At 36.7% G+C, this 20591-nt stretch overlaps 2 protein-coding genes and 1 pseudogene across 3 annotated transcripts in view; 2 read left to right on the forward strand and 1 right to left on the reverse strand.

Annotated features, from left to right (window-relative positions):
- The first annotated feature begins 350 nt into the window (after positions 1–350).
- LOC127649682 (protein FAM151A-like) lies at positions 351–4303 on the forward strand (annotated as a pseudogene).
- Positions 1885–20591, forward strand: part of ssbp3a (single stranded DNA binding protein 3a) — a 68587-nt gene continuing 49880 nt past the window's right edge. Inside the window, exons 1-2 of one of the 2 annotated variants that reach the window (XM_052133758.1) lie at positions 1885–1910; positions 19489–19543. The gene's annotated coding sequence lies outside the window, so the exon portion shown is untranslated. The remainder of the gene's footprint in view (positions 1911–19488; positions 19544–20591) is intronic. The other variant, XM_052133759.1, reaches the window with a different exon arrangement.
- On the reverse strand, positions 5410–20511 carry LOC127648924 (acyl-coenzyme A thioesterase 11-like). The gene is made up of 16 exons (XM_052133756.1): positions 20368–20511; positions 17692–17893; positions 17255–17324; positions 16863–16923; positions 16492–16593; positions 13578–13725; positions 13226–13382; positions 12830–12949; positions 12601–12739; positions 10592–10647; positions 10237–10303; positions 9596–9679; positions 9373–9506; positions 7821–7952; positions 6820–6946; positions 5410–6297 (listed from the first exon to the last, which is right to left on the reverse strand). The coding sequence occupies exons 2-16, from the start codon at positions 17873–17875 to the stop codon at positions 6139–6141; spliced, it is 1740 nt and encodes a 579-aa protein (XP_051989716.1). The 5' UTR covers positions 17876–17893; positions 20368–20511; the 3' UTR covers positions 5410–6138.

Raw genomic sequence — 20591 nt, forward strand, 5'->3', positions numbered from 1 at the left:
ACAAGGACATGTTAAAAACCACAAAACCAGAGCACAGGCAAAGAGGTCACTGAAAGTTAAATTTAATTTAAATCCTCTTCGAAAAAACAGAGTTCATCCCAAGTCTGTTGATCAAGAAGAGAATTAAGAGGGCAACATGTCTAAGAAAGAAAAACTGATAAGCAAAAAGCACAAAAAAGCTCTTGAGCACAAACCCAACAAAGAGAAAACCAACAATAAAGCAAAGGATTAGAGAATGAGGATGAGAAAGCAGATACTGTGGACCAGGAAACATCAACCTCTAAAACAAAACATGCTAAAAAGAAAAAAAGCATCCAATAAAGTAAAGCTTTCTAAAAAGAAAGAACACAATGAGTCCAAAGATACCAATGAAGTCACTCAAGAAAGTTCAAAATATGTTGGCTCAACTGAATCTGGACAAGGGCAAGAAAATATTCCTGTTGAAGGGGAAACTCTGCAAACTGACGGTTTGGAAGACTATCTTCAGCAGTTGTTCTGACGCTCAAAGCCTGAGCTCTATGCCTCCAACATTCCCACTGACGCGAAGTTTAAATAGTGAAATCACTGCTCAACAGGACCTGGTGGATCAGTCCAGCAGTTCAGACCTGATGAGCTCTGCTGCACCTGTTATCCAAGAATATGTAACTTCAGCCGATGGCTCACCAAAGAGGAAGATAAGACTGATACTACCTGAAAAAATTTCCAACAGGCCATAAACTGCCCTAGATAAGAAAATCAGATAGCAACATTCTCTATTTCTGATAGCATAGCACAGGACTGCTCCATTTACGTATTCTATACATTTTTATGAAACGATGCTCAGGAAGGAGACATTCTGTGAAAAGTGCAAATCAATCTCAGAACAACAGCAAAGGACCTTGTGAAGATGCTGGAGGAAAATGGCAGACAAGTATCTATATCCACAGTAAAAAGAATCCTATATCGACATAACCTGAAAGGCTGCTCAGCAAGGAAGAAGCCACTGCTCCAAAACTGCCATAAAAAAGCAAGTGCACATGGGGACAAATATCTAACTTTATGGAGAAATGTCCTCTGGTTTGACAAAACAAAAATGTAACTGTTTGGCCATAATGACCATCATTTTGTTTGGATTGATAAAGGGTGAGGCTTACAAGATGAAGAACACCCTCCCATCCATGAAGCACGGGCGTGGCAGCATCATGTTGTGGGGGTGCTTTGATATAGGAGGGACTGGTGCACTTCATAAAATAGATGACATCATGAGGAAGGAAGTTTATAAGGATATATTGAAGCAACATCTCAAGACAAGTTAAAGCTTGGTCGCAAATGAGTCTTCCAAAAAGACAATGACCCCAAGCATACCTCCAAAGTTGTGGCAAAATGGCTTAAGGACAACAAAGTCAAGGTATTGGAGTGGCCATCACAAAGCGAAAACATCACTAGTCATCCTTTATAGGGATAAAACTGGATTTTAAGAGTACTGATGCTGTGGAGCCATCATTGGATCTACTGACAGTTAAAACTCAAACAGGAATCAGCTGGACCTAATGTCCCTAACTTCTGGCCAACTGTCAGTGCCTCAACGTAAGAGCATATAAAACTTTTTTTGCTACTACGCTATGGAATTTACTTTATTATTTAGATTATGTTTTACAAATATTATATTCTGAACATCAGAGCTGTGTGTCTATTTAATGTTTAAGGTCTTATTTTAGTTGTTAACAGTGTTTATTTTACTTTCATAGCAAGGTTTTTTTGGGCTGATTCAAAGTAAATTTCCTGATGTCACCATCTCTCCAGGATGGAAGGTTCTGTCCCTTTCCTTTTTCCCCAATGTGACACTCGCAGCATGGTAGAGCAGATGTACCTAACTGCTTTGATGGCCAAGAATGGTTGGCCACATCTGAGCTGGCTACTCAGTCTTCAAGGTATGTAAGTCCTCAGTTCATTGCAGTTGGAAAAGTTCGTTAGTGATGCTGCAATGGCAACTATTAATTTGCTAATGCTGATACAAACCTCTAACGCTAAGAAGTATAGAGTTTATTTAAAAAATCTGACAAAGCAAAAACAAAAAAAACCAAAAACTTTACATGAGATTTGAAATAATCACATTATTCTCTGCATTTGACATCAAACAGTGAAGACATATACCATAGACTTACATTAAAGGAGAGTCTTATTTAGGGACCAGGGGATAGACTCACAAAGATCTTAAGAAAAAACGTAAAAAATGTGTAAATAAATTATAAAAAGTTTGAAAAAAAAATTAAAAAGATGAAGAAAATAAAAGATAACATTCTTAAGAAGTTTTTTCTGTAATGGGTATTTCTTCAACTTGGCAACTTGGGGTCGATTATTTATTAAAATGAACAGATTTCAATATTTTCCTTCTTGTTATATGAAGGTCACATTAATACAGATTTGGAAACTTTTTGCCAGACCTTCATGATTTTTTATTTTTTATTTAATGCCTTTAATGTAGATTTTATTGTTTTAGCCAACCTGGACATTTAAAACTGAAATATATATTGATTACAACTTTACCACTGTCAGTTAGTGTACTTGTTGTTAGCTTAACTTAAATGTTAGCTTTGAAATTAGCCTTAGCAAAACAAAAGGCTCACCTATCTCTATTATTTCTATTTGCCATATCACCCTGTAGATCAAGACCGGTTGCTCACTGAAGTTAAGCAGGGTTGAGCCTGGTTAATACTTGGATGGGAGACATCCTGGGGAAAACTAAGGTTGCTCTTTGGAAGAGGTTTTATTAGGGAGTTGAGCATGGAGTGCTCACCCTGCGATCTGTGTGGGTCCCAGTATACTGATGGGCACACTATACTGTAAAAAGGCACTGTCCTTTGTATGAGATGTTAAATCTAGGTCCTGACTCTGTGCACATTAAAAATCCTAGAGCAATTCTTGTAAAGACTGTAACCCTGGTGTCTTGGCTAAATGCCCCCCATTGGCCCATTTCAATCATGGGAAGGAGAACCCCACCTTGAATGATCTTCCATTCATCAGAGATAACAGCAACCCACAGCACATCTATTACGACATCTACGAGCCTGTGCTTTCGCTGTTCTAAGAAGCTGCTAGTGAGATATATAAAACAGAGAGTCTTTTTCTACCATTCCCTCAGTGAAATCTGCTGGTGGTGAAATATTTACCTCAGCCATTGATATTAATAATGCTTTTAAAGAATTCTATCTTGATATTTATAGTTCCACGTTTTCATCTACTGATGAGGATATTAGAAACCACTAGAACTTCCTAAACTGATGACTGAGCAAAACAATTCTCTTGATTCTGAGATAACCTTGGAGGAGCTCAGCTAGGTAATTAAGGCCTTGCCTACAGGCAAGGCTCCAGGGCCAGACGGCTTTGCCGCTGATTTTTTTAGATCTTATGCTACAGAACTGGCTCCACTTTTGCAACATCCAGTGGGAGAGGGTGATTGACAAAGAACCTTTGCTATCTCTACTCAAAGGTGTGCAGCTGTTATCAGTTTCAGACAGATTGATACTGCAGAAATACTAACAAGAACAGTGCAGTGCATAGATCATGATCAATGTTAATGCAAGGTCTTAGCAGACAGCCCTGGAGGAATGCTGGTGATCCCAGTAATATCTAGGACAGGTTAACAAAATATCCCTGTCCTTCAGTGCTCCCAACCTGACCAACCTTTTCAGGACTGCCTGGAGCTGATTCTTGCCTCCAAGAAGCCATGGGGGACTCTATTTAAAGATAAAGTCCCAGAGTCAGCTCATCCACTCACTGGAGCTCCTCTGCCAGACCTATGACAGGGAACTGCTGCACCAACCCACCTAGATCAACACTGACGTAGCCCATGGAGCTTTACATACTCTGGCTCCAGGTTGGCCTAAAGAAGCTGTTAAAGAAGGCTAAACACCACAGTCGATGGAGGACATGGTGAAGCTCTTCCAGGGGGCCAGGCATTATTTTTCACTGCAGCTGCAGGCTGAAGCCCTAGACAGGTCAATGGGTGGACATAGAAGTCTCATCCACACTCAGTCATGCTTCTCACTAACTGTGGAGCATTGGGCAGAGGAAAGAGGCCTCAATAATGGGACTACAAGCTTAATGTCCATCCGAGCAGGGAACAGACAGCAGAGCTTCTACAACATGCCAAATAAGTACAGACAGTATGTAACAAACAGTGGCGGCTTGTCAATAGAGGGCGCTGGGGCGCCGCCCCCATCAAAATTCCAGAAATATACATGAATACAAAAATTATATAAAAATGGAAATAAAAATAAAAAAAATTAAATAGTTTACTCGTACAATCTGCAGGCTGGTAGTAAGAGCCTCAGCATTTAATAGAAACTGGCTTTAATCGGTTAACTATTTTCTATGTTTTTCAATATGTTTCATGCGGTTTAATGGGCGAGGGACGCCGGACAAATGGATGTCTATCTGAGTCCTTAAATTTTCGGGCAGCATGTGACCTGAAGCTGGTCTCTAATTGGTTTCTTAAAGATTCTCCTCCGGAGCAGGTCGCTGCGTCCCTGGCGAATCAGAATTGGATACATGTTATTTTATCCAATCTGATTGGTTCTCGTTACCTGTCATTCAACTTAATGCTCTATGCTCTGCGTGTGCGCAGGCGACTCCATAAAACTTTGCTAGGATGATCACTTTCGCAGAGATAATGGCAGCAGCTAAACCAAACTCTGTCATTGATTTACAAAAAAAAACCTTTCACAAGGCGTTCGCTAAAAAAAAAAAAAAAAAACATTGGTGAGCAAAGCAGTGGTGCCGGGCGCTTTACGGAAGAGGATTAGGGCCAAGCAATAATAAAAAAATAAAACCATCTCGAGATTAAAGTCATTATAATGCGAGATTAAACTCGTTAAATTTCGAGAAAAAAGTCGAAATACAATCTTGAGAATAAACTCATTAAATATCGAGAATAAAGTCATTATAATGCGAGAATAAACTCATTAAATATCGAGAATAAAGTCATTATAATGCGAGATTAAACTTAACGAGTTTTTTCTCGAAACACAACGACTTTATTCTCGATATTTAATGAGTTTATTCTCAAGATTGTATTTCGACTTTTTTCTCGAAATTTAACGAGTTTAATCTCGCATTATAATGACTTTAATCTCGATATTTAATGAGTTTATTCTCAAGATTGTATTTCGACTTTTTTCTCGAAATTTAACGAGTTTAATCTCGCATTATAATGACTTTAATCTCGATATTTAATGAGTTTATTCTCAAGATTGTATTTTGACTTTTTTCTCGAAATTTAACGAGTTTAATCTCGCATTATAATGACTTTAATCTCGAGATGGCTTTATTTTTTTTATTATTGCTTGGCCCTAATCCTCTTCCGTATGGACATGACAGGTTAGAATGTTTTTACAAAAAAAAAATATGATTGTATCGATAAATCAGAATTTATGTTTTGACTAATCAAGGTTTTGCATAAAAATATTAGCAAACGCTATAGTTATATGTGTCGTCAATCCACCAAAGGCTGAATAAGGAAGATTTTCACAGATAAAAATTTTTTCACAGTGTGTGGCTTGATGCCGCCTCCAATCTGATCAGCTGCACATGTGTGCATGCTCCAAACGAACGTAAAAGGTTAACAACAGGGAGACTGATATAAAATTGCTGGTAATATTTCTTATTTTTCTTATACGATTATGTCTGAACGTCTGGGTTATTTAAACTATGTTGCCAACTTCCTGTGTTGTGCATTATTTTGTGCATTTTTCCTGTTTTCTATAATGAAAAGAAAATTTATATTACCAGGTTGCCTTGCATTCTAATCCAGAACATGTTATTTGAATCAAGTTGGAGTTACTTTTTATTTAATCACATTTACTTATCATATACATTTTTGCTATATCGCCCAGCCCTAATTCAAACTGCTGTAAATAAAATAAAAAATAAAAACTATATTCAGATAACATACATTACAAAAATGCCCCTAAACAGTTTGAACGTTAAATCGCAATGTTTGCACACACAAATCACTAAACATATGCATTTCCATTCATTCATTTTTAAATCCTTCATAACTGTCCAAACACAATGGATTTTTTTAAAAGCATGCATTTCCATATAAGGTAAAAACATCAGTTGTAGCAGATCAGGATGTGTTCGACCAACAACAGGAGGTTATAATGTAGCAGAGGCAAGTAGAGGAGAAGTGACTCGGTTCTCCAGCAGGTACTGGCTACATGCACAGAATGTTGAGTAGAAACTGGACGAGAGGCCTGCGATATCAGTGGAGATGTATGGCAGTACTTCTGGACCAGCCTGATTATAGTAGGAAATCTGAGGGCATAATTAAAAACCAGACACATCAGAATAAGTATATTGCTGTGAATAAATTGTGATATCTTATGAACCCTTTCAGGCAGAGTTTTTATAAAAGTTCCCGTTTTTATTTCAGTTGTAGTAAGAGAAAGTTGTGTACGGCTGAGAAAATGTATGTGTTAACTGATATAATTTAAATATGGTTAACGTTAAATTTCTTACAACTGTCTAGTGTTATCACTATCTAATGACATTTTCATGTTAAAAGAAGGTGGGTTGTAAATGGTTCAAATTTTATATTGTGTATCAAAAACTATAATTATAATTATACATAATTATAAATAATGTAATTTTTATTTTAGTTTTGTAGTCATGAAAATGTATTTTAGTTAAGTTTAAGTGGTTTTCCAATGATGTTAGTTTTTTTATTTTAGTTCTAATGTTAATGAAGATGTTTTCATGTCATTTTAATTTCGGTATATTTAATAATAACACTGGTTTCAGGTTCTTGGGCAGCTATTCAGTATTTCAGTGTCCTACCTTCGAGACCGTTTTTGACACCTCATAAATGATGAACCCAGCACAGACCACCTCACCCCTGTTGAACTCCTCTGTAGGCGGGTGGGTAGGTAGGGTGACTGATCTTAGGGCAATAACATATGGATCCCTAAAAAAACAAAAACAAATCCAGTGACTATAGACATATATGAAAACAAAATTGATCATATGTATTTGCTTAATACATATTCCTTGCCTTATACTGCATGATTCAACAGTGCACATTATTCCAAACACAATTAAGAAATGTTTCTCTTAAAGGGATAGTTCACCCAAAAGTGAAAATCATTTACTCACCCTCATGCCATCCCAGATGTGTATTACTTACTTTTTTCTTCCAAAGATTCAGTGCAAGTGAATGGTGGCCAGAACTTTGAAGGTCTAAAAAGCACATAAAGGCAGCTTGCAAGTAATCCATGCAAACTTAAATATTGATCTGTTTCTCAAGCACACCTATCGAATCACTTCTGAAGACATAGATTTAACCACTTGAGTCTTATGGATTACTTTTATGTTTCCTTTATGTGCTTTTTGGGACTTCAAATTTCTGGTCACCATTCACTTGCACTGAATGGACCAACAGAGCTGAAATATTCTTCTAAAAATCGTAATTTGTGTTCTGCAGAAGAAAGAAAGACATACACCTCTGGAATGCCATGAGGGTGAATAAATGATTAGAGAATTTTCATTTTTGGGTGACCTAACCCATTAAAAATCTTTCCTTTTTTTCTGATGTCACAAGTTACTTTTCAATCCCTCCTACCTCCTGACTCCATTCTGGTATGGAATGCCCACTTTCATGATTAAATCAATTCCTGATGTATAAAATTAAGTCCCGTCCTACGTTTTTCTTTATTTTTATTTTTTCATATATCCTTTTTAACTCAGAATTAGGTATCATTAAAATACGCAAGTTGCCACTGCTATTTCACATAATTACTTTTAAAAGGTAAAATAGCTAGCACTGCTGTAGTCATCCTCACCCACTATCACAGGGCAGTCTTCTAGAAGCTAGTAAAATGAAGTCCTGAACTTTTCCTTCTTCACCAACCGAGGGAGTGACAACTCGATAGATGCAATCATCCTCATCGACCCTGATCAGCAACTCACACAGACTGCAAAATATTCAAAAACACAAAAATATTTGGACATTTGAAATAGCATTTATTTTAATGATAGACTTTCCAAAATTATATATGAATGTATAGCAGTCAGGAATTACAAGTAACATACACTCACCTTTAGGATTATTAGGAACACCTGTTCAATTTCTCATTAATGCAATTATCTAATCAACCAATCACATGGCAGTTGCTTCAATGCATTTAGGGGTGTGGTCCTGGTCAAGACAATCTCCTGAACTCCAAACTGAATGTCAGAATGGGAAAGAAAGGTGATTTAAGCAATTTTGAGCATGGTTGTTGGTGCCAGACGGGCCGGTCTGAGTATTTCACAATCTGCTCAGTTACTGGGATTTTCACGCACAACCATTTCTAGGGTTTACAAAGAATGGTGTGAAAAGGGAAAAACATCCAGTATCGCGGCAGTCCTGTGGGCAAAAATGCCTTGTTGATGCTAGAGGTCAGAGGAGAATGGGCCGACTGATTCAAGCTGATAGAAGAGCAACTTTGCCTGAAATAACCACTCGTTACAACCGAGGTACGCAGCAAAGCATTTGTGAAGCCACAACACGCACAACCTTGAGGCGGATGGGCTACAACAGCAGAAGACCCCACAGGGTACCACTCATCTCCACTACAAATAGGAAAAAGAGGCTACAATTTGCAAGAGCTCACCAAAATTGGACAGTTGAAGACTGGAAAAATGTTGCCTGGTCTGATGAGTCTCGATTTCTGTTGAGACATTCAGACGGTAGAGTCAGAATTTGGCGTAAACAGAATGAGAACATGGATCCATCATGCCTTGTTACCACTGTGCAGGCTGGTGGTGGTGTAATGGTGTGGGGGATGTTTTCTTGGCACACTTTAGGCCCCTTAGTGCCAATTGGGCATCGTTTAAATGCCACGGCCTACCTGAGCATTGTTTCTGACCATGTCCATCTCTTTATGGCCACCATGTACCCATCCTCTGATGGCTACTTCCAGTAGGATAATGCACCATGTCACAAAGCTCGAATCATTTCAAATTGGTTTCTTGAACATGACAATGAGTTCACTGTACTAAAATGGCCCCCACAATCACCAGATCTCAACCCAATAGAGCATCTTTGGGATGTGGTGGAACGGGAGCTTCGTGCCCTGGATGTGCATCCCACAAATCTCCATCAACTGCAAGATGCTATCCTATCAATATGGGCCAACATTTCTAAAGAATGCTTTCAGCACCTTGTTGAATCAATGCCACGTAGAATTAAGGCAGTTCTGAAGGCGAAAGGGGGTCAAACACAGTATTAGTATGGTGTTCCTAATAATCCTTTAGGTGAGTGTATTTGCAATAAGACTATGTATTAGTGTTACACCTGTGCTTAATAAAACTGTTTGGATAGTAATAATACTGTGGTATGTAGTGTTTTACGTATAGTGTTGATCCCACTCGTGTCTGCGGCTGAGATCTGAGACGAGAGTGAAGGCTCTGTGTGCTGGCACATCCACCTCAAACTCCACCCTGAAACACAGACTCTGACTCTCCTCCACTGTATACAGACTCACCTGCCCAATGCAATACAGTGAGGAACTAACACTTTCAAGACAATGCACTCAATGAAATATAGAACTGATACATGGAGACCTGTGCTTACAAGGTTCTTCTTTGAGCTGAGGACCCAACTGTTTTTGGCTGCAAGCATCTTTAGAGCAGACACATTGTTGTAGCTTAGATACACCTGTAAATGATGGTATCACATAACATTTACATGGCTTGTAAAAAGTACCAGATCCTTATGTAGATATCCATATGTTTATCATCTCATGCAGATTGTCAGAGTGATTCATTTTTTCTAAGATAATTAATTACCAATTCTGTGGTCTATAAAACAGAAACATAGGAACTATATTCATGTAGGACTAGATACAACATTTACACTGTACAGTAAACATGGCGAGTAAACACACTGTAACCGATGTGAGTAACTAAAACCTTTGTTAATTGTAGTACCAACATGTTTTGGCCAAGGTGTACAATACCACAATACCATATTTGATAACAAGCAGCACTAATTGTTTAAAACGAATAAGTTTTTGTTTTAAAAATACAAATATCCTTTCATGCAAAGTCATATTTGCATAATTCTGCATAGCCTGCATGTGTTTTATTTACTTTTTTGACTTGAAGTCCCTGATTAAAATATAAGAAGATTATAGCTGTTTTTGACACTTATATTTGCAGAAGTCTGCACACTTTAAAGGTAAATATTAAATTTTTTGTAGCAGGGAAGATTACCTGGTTACTAGGGTCCCAGGGGACGGACAGCGGCACCTCGGTCTGCTTACGCGAGATGATGTACTTCCTGTGAAGACCAGTTGAGTGTTTTTTGGGGGGAAAAAATAAACAATACGGCTAAACAATGAACCTGAATAATTCACTCCAATAGTTCCCTCCCTTAATAAACAACTAATTAATTTCTGTCCTTCTTTATGCATTACGAATCAACAGTATAGCCTTGACTTCTTTAGGACTGACACACTGTGACAGTGCCATCTGTAGGTGAGCTTCTCACATCTTCTTTTATGAGATTATGAAATAAGAAGCTTAGCCCTTGTTATCTGTGTTATAAGTAACTAATTGAGTTTGCTACCTATCAAGCCGAATCTTCTTCCTGGCAAGAGCCTCCTGGTATCTCCTCCTCCCCTCCTGTCAAATCAGAATAATACACTAAAAACAGCATAATAGGAATCTGAATTTCATAACTATATTGGTAACACTTTACACCAATGTTGTTTTCGTTTAAATTAGTTAACAACATTTGTTAAAATGTACTAACAATGAACAATAACAGCATTTATTAATAATGGTTAATGCTAATTTCAACATTTACTTGTATAAAATGTAACATAAAAATTTGTGGTAACACTTTACGCTAAAGATCCATTTGTTATTATTAGTCATTAACATGGGTTAACATGAACTATCAATGAACAATACTTATTAAGCATTTATTCATCTTTGTCCATGTTCATTTCAACATAAATAAAATAAAAAAAATGTAATCAAAAGTTGTATATGTTAATAAAAATGAATGCATTATTAACTAACATGAACTAACAATGTTTTTTATTTTTATTAACTAACATTAAGATCAATAAATGCTGTAAAAAGATATTGTTCATTGTTAGTTCATGATGTCTAATGCATTAACTAATGTTAACGAATGGAACCTTAGAACACATTAACATTAGTGTGACGAGGAGGGCGTGGCCGGGCCATGGTGGTGCACGGCCGGTGTGAGCAGCATTTGACAGTAACATTCTCCGCTGTCAGAATAAACTCCCCCATGCACAAACATAAGCCTAAGCCAAACCCTACCCTACCCTACCCCTAACCTACATGACCCTACCTACCATAACACTAACACTAACCCAAACCATAACCTCATACCCTATCGGGGCTAGAGGGAAACAGATTCCGACAGGGAACACAATTCGATACAACACCTATGCTGAATCAGCTGATCAGTGGGAGAGCGAGCTAAAGGGGTGTCGGAGGCGCAGTTAGAGAGAGAGACTCATGCAGCCGAGCTGCATGTGTGACTGTGTTCATTTATGTTTTATGTTGTTTTAAGTTCATTTATATCATTAAACCTTTATGTTGACTGTTCAGCCGGTTCCCGCCTCCTCCTTGCCTATCCTTAAACTGTTACAGTTAGTTAATGTATTATGAACGTGGACAAACAATGAATAGTAAGTATATAGATCAAATTAAATACATTAAATACAATAAATGTTGTAAAATGTATTTTCCATTGTTAGTTATTGATACGTAATAGAACCTTGATACAGAATAGATCCTTACTGTACAGTGTTACCACTATATTCATAGATTTGTTAAATATAATTATAATATAATATACACTCACTGAACACTTTATTAGGAACACCTGTATACCTACTTATTCATGCAATTATTTAATCAGCTAATCGTGTGGCAGCAGTGCAATGCATATAATCATGCAGAGATGGGTCAAGGGCTTCAGTTAATAGCCACGTTAACACATGCAACCAGGTAAATTACAGGAAAATGACTAATCAACCATCAGAATGGGGAAAAAAACGTGATCTCAGTGATTTGGACCATGGCATGATTGTTGGTGCCAGGCAGGCTGGTTTGAGTATTTCTGTAACTGCTGATCTCCTGGGATTTTCACACACAACAGTCTCACTCACTCAGGTTTACTCAGAATAGTGCCAAAAACAAAAAACATCCAGTGAGTGGCAGTTCTGTAGACAGAAACACCTTGTTGATGAGAGAAGTCAACCGAGAATGTCCAGACTGGTTAGAGTTGACAGAAAGGCTATGGTAACTCAGATAACACCTCTGTACAATTTTAGTGCACAGAATAACATCTCAGAATGCACAACATGTCGAACCTTGAGGCAGATGGTCTACAACAGCTGAGGACCATGTTGGACACTTTATTAGTACCACAGTATTCCTAATAAAGTGCAAAGTGAGAGTATATTTCATTCAACACAAAATCAATCTCATTAGATCTGAGAAGGACAGATTTCTTCATTCAAAACAACATCTGCTATTTTTACTTCAAAGTGGTCTGAACCTTATCTAGGCATCAATTGTTGGACTCCTCACCTGAGGTTCAGGTTTTATAGGGGGCAGTGGGCGTGGCCTTCCATTCTCGTCTAGCACCTCAAACGTCATAAAGGCGCTGTTAATGTGCCTCAGAGGTTCCTCTCCTTGATAGGCTTCAGCACATACGCCTACCTCCATACTGTTACATCAGAGATCCTGCTGCATGACCATTATTGTGTAAACTTAAAAAGCTGAATGCAGAACTTAGCTGCCTATTATACAGGCCCACCTGTTCTTGAATGTGTTGTTGACAATGGCTTTCAGAATCAAGCGATCTCCAACCTGGGAGGGGCCTCTAAAGTAAAACATGTCGATGGTCCGCAGGGTGGGATGAGCACTGCATAAACGACTGTTTTGAAGAAATAGCTATTACAGTGAAAGTGAAACATTTAATATGTGAAGTTGAGAACTGTATAATCAAGAAAGAGCTGTAAGACATGTCATGTTTTTAAACCCTGAAAATAAGCAACAAAAGTGTCATCATGAAAGTCTCTTGTGTACCTGTATGTGACAAAATTACAAACCTTGAACTCTGAGCTAGTGCATGATGAAGGTTTGACAAGGCTAAATATTAACCGCTGAATAAAAGTGCACTTTGTATGTGTAGCATATCCAAATGACACACCTGGCTGCGATATTAGCAACGTTTTCCATCCAGGCCATAATTTGGCCTCCGAATGTGTTGACCTGATGATTGGCATGGGGAGGAAGTACAAGCTCAACACTCTCCACTCGAGTTCTTTCTGTCGAAACAGCCGCCAATTCATCACGGCTTTCTGCCCCTGGCACACAAACAACCCCTCCTCAAGACTCAAAATAGATGCTTCAAAGGAACTTAAATAGTCTAGATCAGATATAGTCACTCAAGGCTTGCTGAGGTATTGCCACATGGGCATAAGCATTCTGTCTGTGGAAGTAAGTGTAGTAATTAAGGGTATGGTCTTGCAATAGAGGGAACTATCTTTTACGAAACTTACCCTCACTGATACTTCTCTGGAAGGTCTTGTTATTGAGCAAGTCCTGCATGATGTCATAGTGAATGAGTCTCATTCTCCTCCTCTCAGCTGCTAAACTGTGCTCCACCTGCTCTCTGTGTGTGCAGGGAACTACCTGCTTAAGCTGCACCTGCAATAATTGTTCGGACAGGTTTATTATCTTCATAATACTTTAATAGTTCATTTATAATTTAATAGTAGTCACTAGTTCTAAAATATATTCCATCGACTTAAACCAAAAAGAATTGCAAAAATAATGACTGTTTTCAAACGAACTTTCAATCTTCAATTGTTCATGCAAACAGGAGGCCGTGCCCTAATCTCACACCATTGGTTGAGACTATAATGCCATGTAAATGTTGAGCCGCTCAAACAAACACATTGCATTGCAATTACATTTGGTGCAGCTTGTGGTGCAGAAATTACACACTGAAGCTTTAACAAAGTCTAGGGAAGCTAAATCAGTTTAAATCATCAACTACATCAACACTGAAACTCAGACAAATGGCTTCATTGTTATTTTGATAGTCCCAGAAAATGTGGATTATAAAATAATTTCACTCTGTGTTCTGTGTGCTTGAGCATAGTTGAGCCAAACTCATCTGTCACAGAACTGATCATAGTCTTATGCTACATTCACACTAATATGTTTTTGTTTGAAAACACATTCATTTCACTGTGTTTATGCCTCTCATCCTCACTAGAACAAGGTTTTCTTCCCCCCAAAACTAAGCATTTTAATTTAATAAAAAAAGATATATAATACTGCTTTATTCATATTATTATAATAATTATGAGGATTTTTTTGTACAGTAGTAAAATACATATTTTTGTCATATTTACTTCACCTAGAGCTTTTATTTTGGTGGACAGCTGAAAGTGCTGTCATACTTTCTTCACCTTCATCTGGCGCTTTTATTTTGGCGGACAGCTGAAAGTGCACTGCAGTGTCAGTGTATTTGACACACTGGGAAACTAAATTTTCCATTCGTTAGATTTTAGCAAATCTAGTGAAATGCTATCACATCTTTTTTCTGATGCTGTGTCCCATATTTAAATATGTTTCTAATAACTTTTAGTGGTAACAAAGGAATTGAGTAAATGTAAGAATCTGCATCCATTTGCCTTCATGTACGTGAACCTCTCTGAGGCCACTGAAAAGAGCTTATCATACAAGATTCTTGGTATCATTAGCCCCTCACACACACACACAGAACAGCACGTCCCCCATTAAAGGGATAGTTCACTCAAAAATGAAAATTCTCTAGTTCACCCACACGTGAAGATGTCCATACAATGCAAGTGAGTGGTGATCAGACCTTTGTAGCTCCAAAAAGCAGCATAAAAGTAATCATACAACTCCAGTGGTTTAATCCATGTCTTAATCCATGATATGATAGGTGTGGGTGAGAAACAGATCAATATTTAAGTCCTTTTTTACTCTAAATCTCCATTTTCACTTTCACATTTATATCTGAAATCCTGTTATGTTTCACTTTCACATCATATAGTAATAGCAAAAGTGGAGAAAAAAAAGGACTTTTAAACAATTTCTCACCCACATCTATCATATCGTTTCTGAAGACATTGATTTAACCACTGGATTTTATGGATTACTTTTATTCTGCCCTGATGTGCTTTTTGGAGCTACAAGGTCTGGTCGCCATTCACTTGCATTGTATGGACCTACAGAGCTGAAATACTCTTCTAAAATCTTTGTTTGTGTTATGCTGAAGAAAGTCATCTGGGAAGGCATGAGGGTGAGGAAATGATGAAGAATTCTCATATTGATGAGAATTAAAATTTTTGGGTGAACTATCCCTTTAAAGGAATGTTCGGGGTTCAGTACAAGTTCAGCTCAATCAACAGCATTTGTAGCATAATATTGATTACAACAAAATAATTTAGACTCATCTCTCCTTTTCTTAAAAATTTTTTTTACAAATAAACAAAGCACTTACAATGGAAGTGAATTGGGCCAATTTTTGGAGGTTTAAAGGCACAAATTTTAAGATTATAATTTTATAAAATCACTTACATTAATTCTCCTATTAAAACTCATGTATTATTTGAGCTGCTAAGTTGCTTAATTCTTAATTTTTACAGCCGTTATAGGATTTAAAATTTTGTTGACAATACATCATGGCAATGAAGTTGTAAAATTGGATGTAACTTCACATAGAAAAGGTTAGTAAGCAATTTGATCACACTAAAATCATGTTAGCATGCATATTGTTTACTTCTTCTGACTATACTTTTGAATCAGTCTTTTAACACAAAAGATTGGCCCTCATTCACCTCTTCACTTGCCCCACATTTTTCCTTTTTTTTAAAAAAAAAGGAGAGAGTTGAAATAATTTTTTGTGGTAATCAATATTATGCTACAAATGCTGTCGACTGAGCTTAACTTATATTGTACATGGAACATTCCATTAAAGCACACACAGACCATGATTTAATTGAATTGCCTTTTGATATTTAATTGCATTTGACAATAATGAGATTTTGATGCTATTTTGATGAATTGTGCAGCCACGAATGATCATAAAATGAGTGTAATGACAGACTCTGTAGAACATGTAGTGGCCAACTAAAAAGCACACTTCAATCATCGTGATATTGACGTTATTGCTTAATTTTATATCGCCAGCAAAATCAACGCAATAATATAGTGTATACTCAATATATCGCCCAGCTCTATACTCTGGAAAAAGATGACATTAGGCAACTGAAAATTGATGTTTAAAACCTAAATGAATTAGTGAGGGTGTGGCCTCTTTTCATGAACTGATTATATATATAACATTATATGCTATGACATTATATAATGGTCATAGCATGTTTATAAACAGTATTAGTGGATTCAGGACTTATTGTAAAAACTGTCATCTCACACCTTGTTTGTCCCTGTGCGTTTGGCAACGAATGTGGCAAAAGCCTGACAGACTCTCCAATGTCGGCCACTGTACAGGTCCTCACAGCTGACCTCTATCCCCACCTCAAACACACACCAATACATTTGCATTTGACACCAATACAAGTTATTTAACATCATACTGATAATAAAGTCATAAAGTATAGAGAATACACTAAAGTACACTGGGAGGGTACACTCTGAAAGATAGGTAGAGAAAGTCATGACACACTCTAGATTTTAATATACACTGTAAAGTACTTTGAACTCTGAATTCTGGGTAGTCTAAGAGTAATTTGATATAACAATAAAAAATATGGCTTAACTAGGCTGAAAAGAAATTTGGCTAATACCTCCATGCTTGAGTTGAAGGCTCTGTTGACTTTGGTTTTGATGTTGACCACTTGTCCAACACTGAAAATAAATAAATGTGTCTTTTAAGTAAAATATAAACAGAGAGTAAATTACATTGGCTTATGACATATTAGTGTTTTTCCCACATAGGTCTTTTATAACTGAGCATCTCCTTACTAATCAAAGTTATGTTTGATTGCTGTTGTTGTATTCCCACAGTCTGACAGTGTAATTAACACTTTTTGTGTAATAGTAGTTTAATAATGCAAATAAAGCAAACAGAACTGATTTTACTCCCTAAGGCAAAATTACATGCTGGTTAGGATGTTTTTCAAAAGAGACTGCGACGTGGCTCTAATTATCTAAAATATAAATGATATCTCTTGCATACCCAATGGTGTGCTCGAAGTAGATGTCATCAACAGATGCTGTTACACAGGGGCATCCAGCATGTCTCTCAGCTGGAATGAAAGAAGATAAAACAATAAGACACTTGAAACTAATGAATCCCACACAATTTATAGACAGTTTAACTGTCTCATCAAGTTATCTAACTGGGCCCTACTTATGATTGACAGATTTAATGTGAGGAATTTCCAAAACACATCCAATAATTCATTTAGTATTTCATTTCACAGTCAAAGTAATGTTTTACTTTCAGTCTTGGACACATTCAGCTGTTCTGCATGCATCTACATAATGTTTTCTCTAGGCTAGCTCAGCCATTGCAAACAAATCATCAGCATTATCACACATATCCTTATAAAGACAAATTCTGTAGTTGTTACAATGCAGGTCAAAGGTGCGTCGGTCATTGTGCAAACTCACCGGACAGACATGCTGTGCAGTCCATCCATTTGAGCAGCTGTCCAATGCTCAGTTCCCTGCAGTTGTTTGCATGGCAGGGAAGCACTATCTGGCTCATCTTCACCTCTGAAGGGTTGCGATGCTGCCCTTCATCCTCCAGATGATGGTCCTGTAGGTTCTCCTTATGACTGGACTCTGTTGCCATGCTGATGGTTTTAGTGTCCTTTTGAAGAGAGCACTTAAATGTTACATACTAATATTTCAAATCAATTACCACACAAGTATTAAAAGTGATTCTGAGTTTTAAATAAGCAGGGACTAATTTCTTCTGAGCAAAAACTGTATTTTCTCATTCCAGTTCAGAAGTTCAGCAGACTCTTACTGGTTAGAACAAAATTAAAGAATGGTTAATAATGTTATTTTAAAAATGACAGTACTCTGCGCTAATGGGTGGGTGAAATACCAAATTGCAGTGGTGCCAGATCTCGCAAGAGAAACAAGCAACATTGTAAGGAAAAACAAGCCCAAAATAAGCCATTTAACTCACCAAAATAAGCAGGTTTTTTTTCCCCCAACGTGGTGGATTTATCGGCATAGAAATCGTAACAAGAAGTTAATTAAAAGTTACTAATAATTTTATTTACAGATCTGTTTCTGAGTCAAAACCCGGCAGCATCAAATCTGTATTAATGCATCATATCTAACAATAAATCAGTGAAGACTTGGAAACGACTGAGAAATGTACTTTTTACCTCTAATAATGTTTTATTTTACTTGGATTAGCCGTGTATGTACAGTATATGTAGTAATTATACATAGTTGTTAAAAAGCTCTTCATTCACAGAATGTGATGGATTTGTATTAGATTTGCACTATGTATGTGTATGTGTGTATGTATGAAGGTGTGTGTCTGTGTGTATGTACGTATATGTATAATAATTGTTTTATTATTATCTATGCTGCTCTTTTTGTATTGTTGTTGACTGGAAGCTCCTGTCACCAAGACAAATTCCTTGTATGTGTAAGCATACTTGGCAATAAAGCTGATTCTGATTCTGATTAGGCAAAGAATGTGTGATGCAGCAGTTTCCTTCAGGATCAAAGCACATTTCATTTTTTCAGGCAACATTAAGTAGTTCCAGAAATTTACTGGGATAAATCCTTTTGCCTTTAGTTTTGTGAAAAAAATATTGGAACAAAATGAACCAGTTATAACCTCTTTCCAGCATTTAAAAATTATGTTTTCACTCCGGAACAATTGAAAATCACTTTGTTCCAGTTTTGATTACGTTCTGCTAAAATTTTCATTCGTTTTTGGTTTTCGTTTTCATTCCTTGAACCATTAGTGATTATTGTAATGATTTATTTATCCATTTATTTATTTATTATTAGAGGTATTTAGAGGTATTTTGTAATGGACAGTGCTGGGTAGATTACTTCTTAATTGTAGTTTGGTACTGATTACAAATTACATCATCAGGAATCAGCACCCCAATCTCTTATATCAAATTGTTTAGGTAATCTATTCTGATTGCTTTTGGATTACTCTGGATTATTATTCTTGTTTATTTGATGTCACATGCATTTGAGTAGGATAAGACTGTACCATTTTGACAATGTTGCTTAAATGTAAAGTAAAAAACTTACTTAATGGATCAAAATATTATATGCTATTTTTCTGTTTCTAAGTGAAATAAAAAAAGCACTTAAAATGTTTGTATTGTATTGTTGTACACATTCATGTAATTTTGTAACGGCAACTACAAAAGCAATTAATGAAACTTTACCGAACTAATACAATCTGTTCTGCTTTTACAGTTTGTGTGGTTACCACTCCATTTTCAGTGTAATTATGGCTGATGGCTAATATCAGGTCTGTATTTGCAATAACACCACCCGACCCACTCCATCTGAAAAAAATTTAAAATGTATCGAACATTTATCAGCTGTAGGCTGATTTACAATGAAACATGTAAACTATTTAGAGGGATAAATAAATTATGAACCATTTACATCCTTTGCCTGATTAATATGTAATTATGCAATACATAAAAAGCTGATGTAATCTGATTTACAAGTATTTAAAAATGTAATTTAATCTAATTACAAGAAATCGATTTTTGTAATCTGATTACATAATCCAGATTACATGTTACCCAGCACTGGTAATGGAATATTAAAATGGTTATCTAAAAAGTAGGCTACATAAAGGATTTACATAAACGAATAATAATAATAATATTTTTTTGTAATAATTAAAAAAACTATATTTTCCCCTCCTCCGATTGATTTGAAGTTAAACACTTGCCAGCACACTGAACATCTTGAGGCACTTCAGAAATATACTGGTGATGTCATTGTATCTAAATAGCTTATAACTTGCAATTACACGTAAATCTCACAACTTGCAATTACACATTTTACTTCAAATCTTACAGATTGCGCAATCTTCCGTAACCTTTAAAGTCAAACTCTATTAATTTACTGTCAATTAACTTTCCATTTTATTCGTTGTACCAATAACTTAATATACAAACTCTCTTTCTTTAACATAAGTTTAAGTTATGTGTACATTTGTGGTTAACGCTCTGCATTTACATTGTACAGATCAGACGTGCAACCGTTGTGACTATGTTGCAGTCAAGCCTAGACGTGCTTTGATGCATAGATTATATACAGTATCATTCACGTCCTTACCGCTATTTTGATTTGGGAGTACGGTTAAATTCTAGACAGCAACCTTGAAACTCGCAAGACCGTCATAACTCCATTGATACACACACAGCGCGTTCAGGGAAGTCCTGCCGCGCACGCGATATCAGCAGAATGAAGCATTACTTGCCAGACAGTGGCACTTCAGCCGCGCGAAGACGTGTTCGATATCTTCACCCGCCACTTGTCTGTTTACATATTTTCCGTCA

Source organism: Xyrauchen texanus, chromosome 9, assembly GCF_025860055.1.
Source record: "Xyrauchen texanus isolate HMW12.3.18 chromosome 9, RBS_HiC_50CHRs, whole genome shotgun sequence".
NCBI lineage: Eukaryota > Metazoa > Chordata > Actinopteri > Cypriniformes > Catostomidae > Xyrauchen > Xyrauchen texanus.

What these genes read in the sequence shown, in the direction of transcription:
- LOC127648924 (XM_052133756.1), bottom strand. Translation starts at nt 17,875, where the DNA reads ATGGCAACAGAGTCCAGTCATAAGGAGAACCTACAGGACCATCATCTG. An exon ending in CCTTCAACTCAAGCATGGAG is followed by an intron (nt 16,594 to 16,862) that starts GTATTAGCCAAA and finishes TGTGTGTTTGAG; the next exon opens with GTGGGGATAGAGGTCAGCTG. An exon ending in CCTGGGACCCTAGTAACCAG is followed by an intron (nt 9,680 to 10,236) that starts GTAATCTTCCCT and finishes CATCATTTACAG; the next exon opens with GTGTATCTAAGCTACAACAA.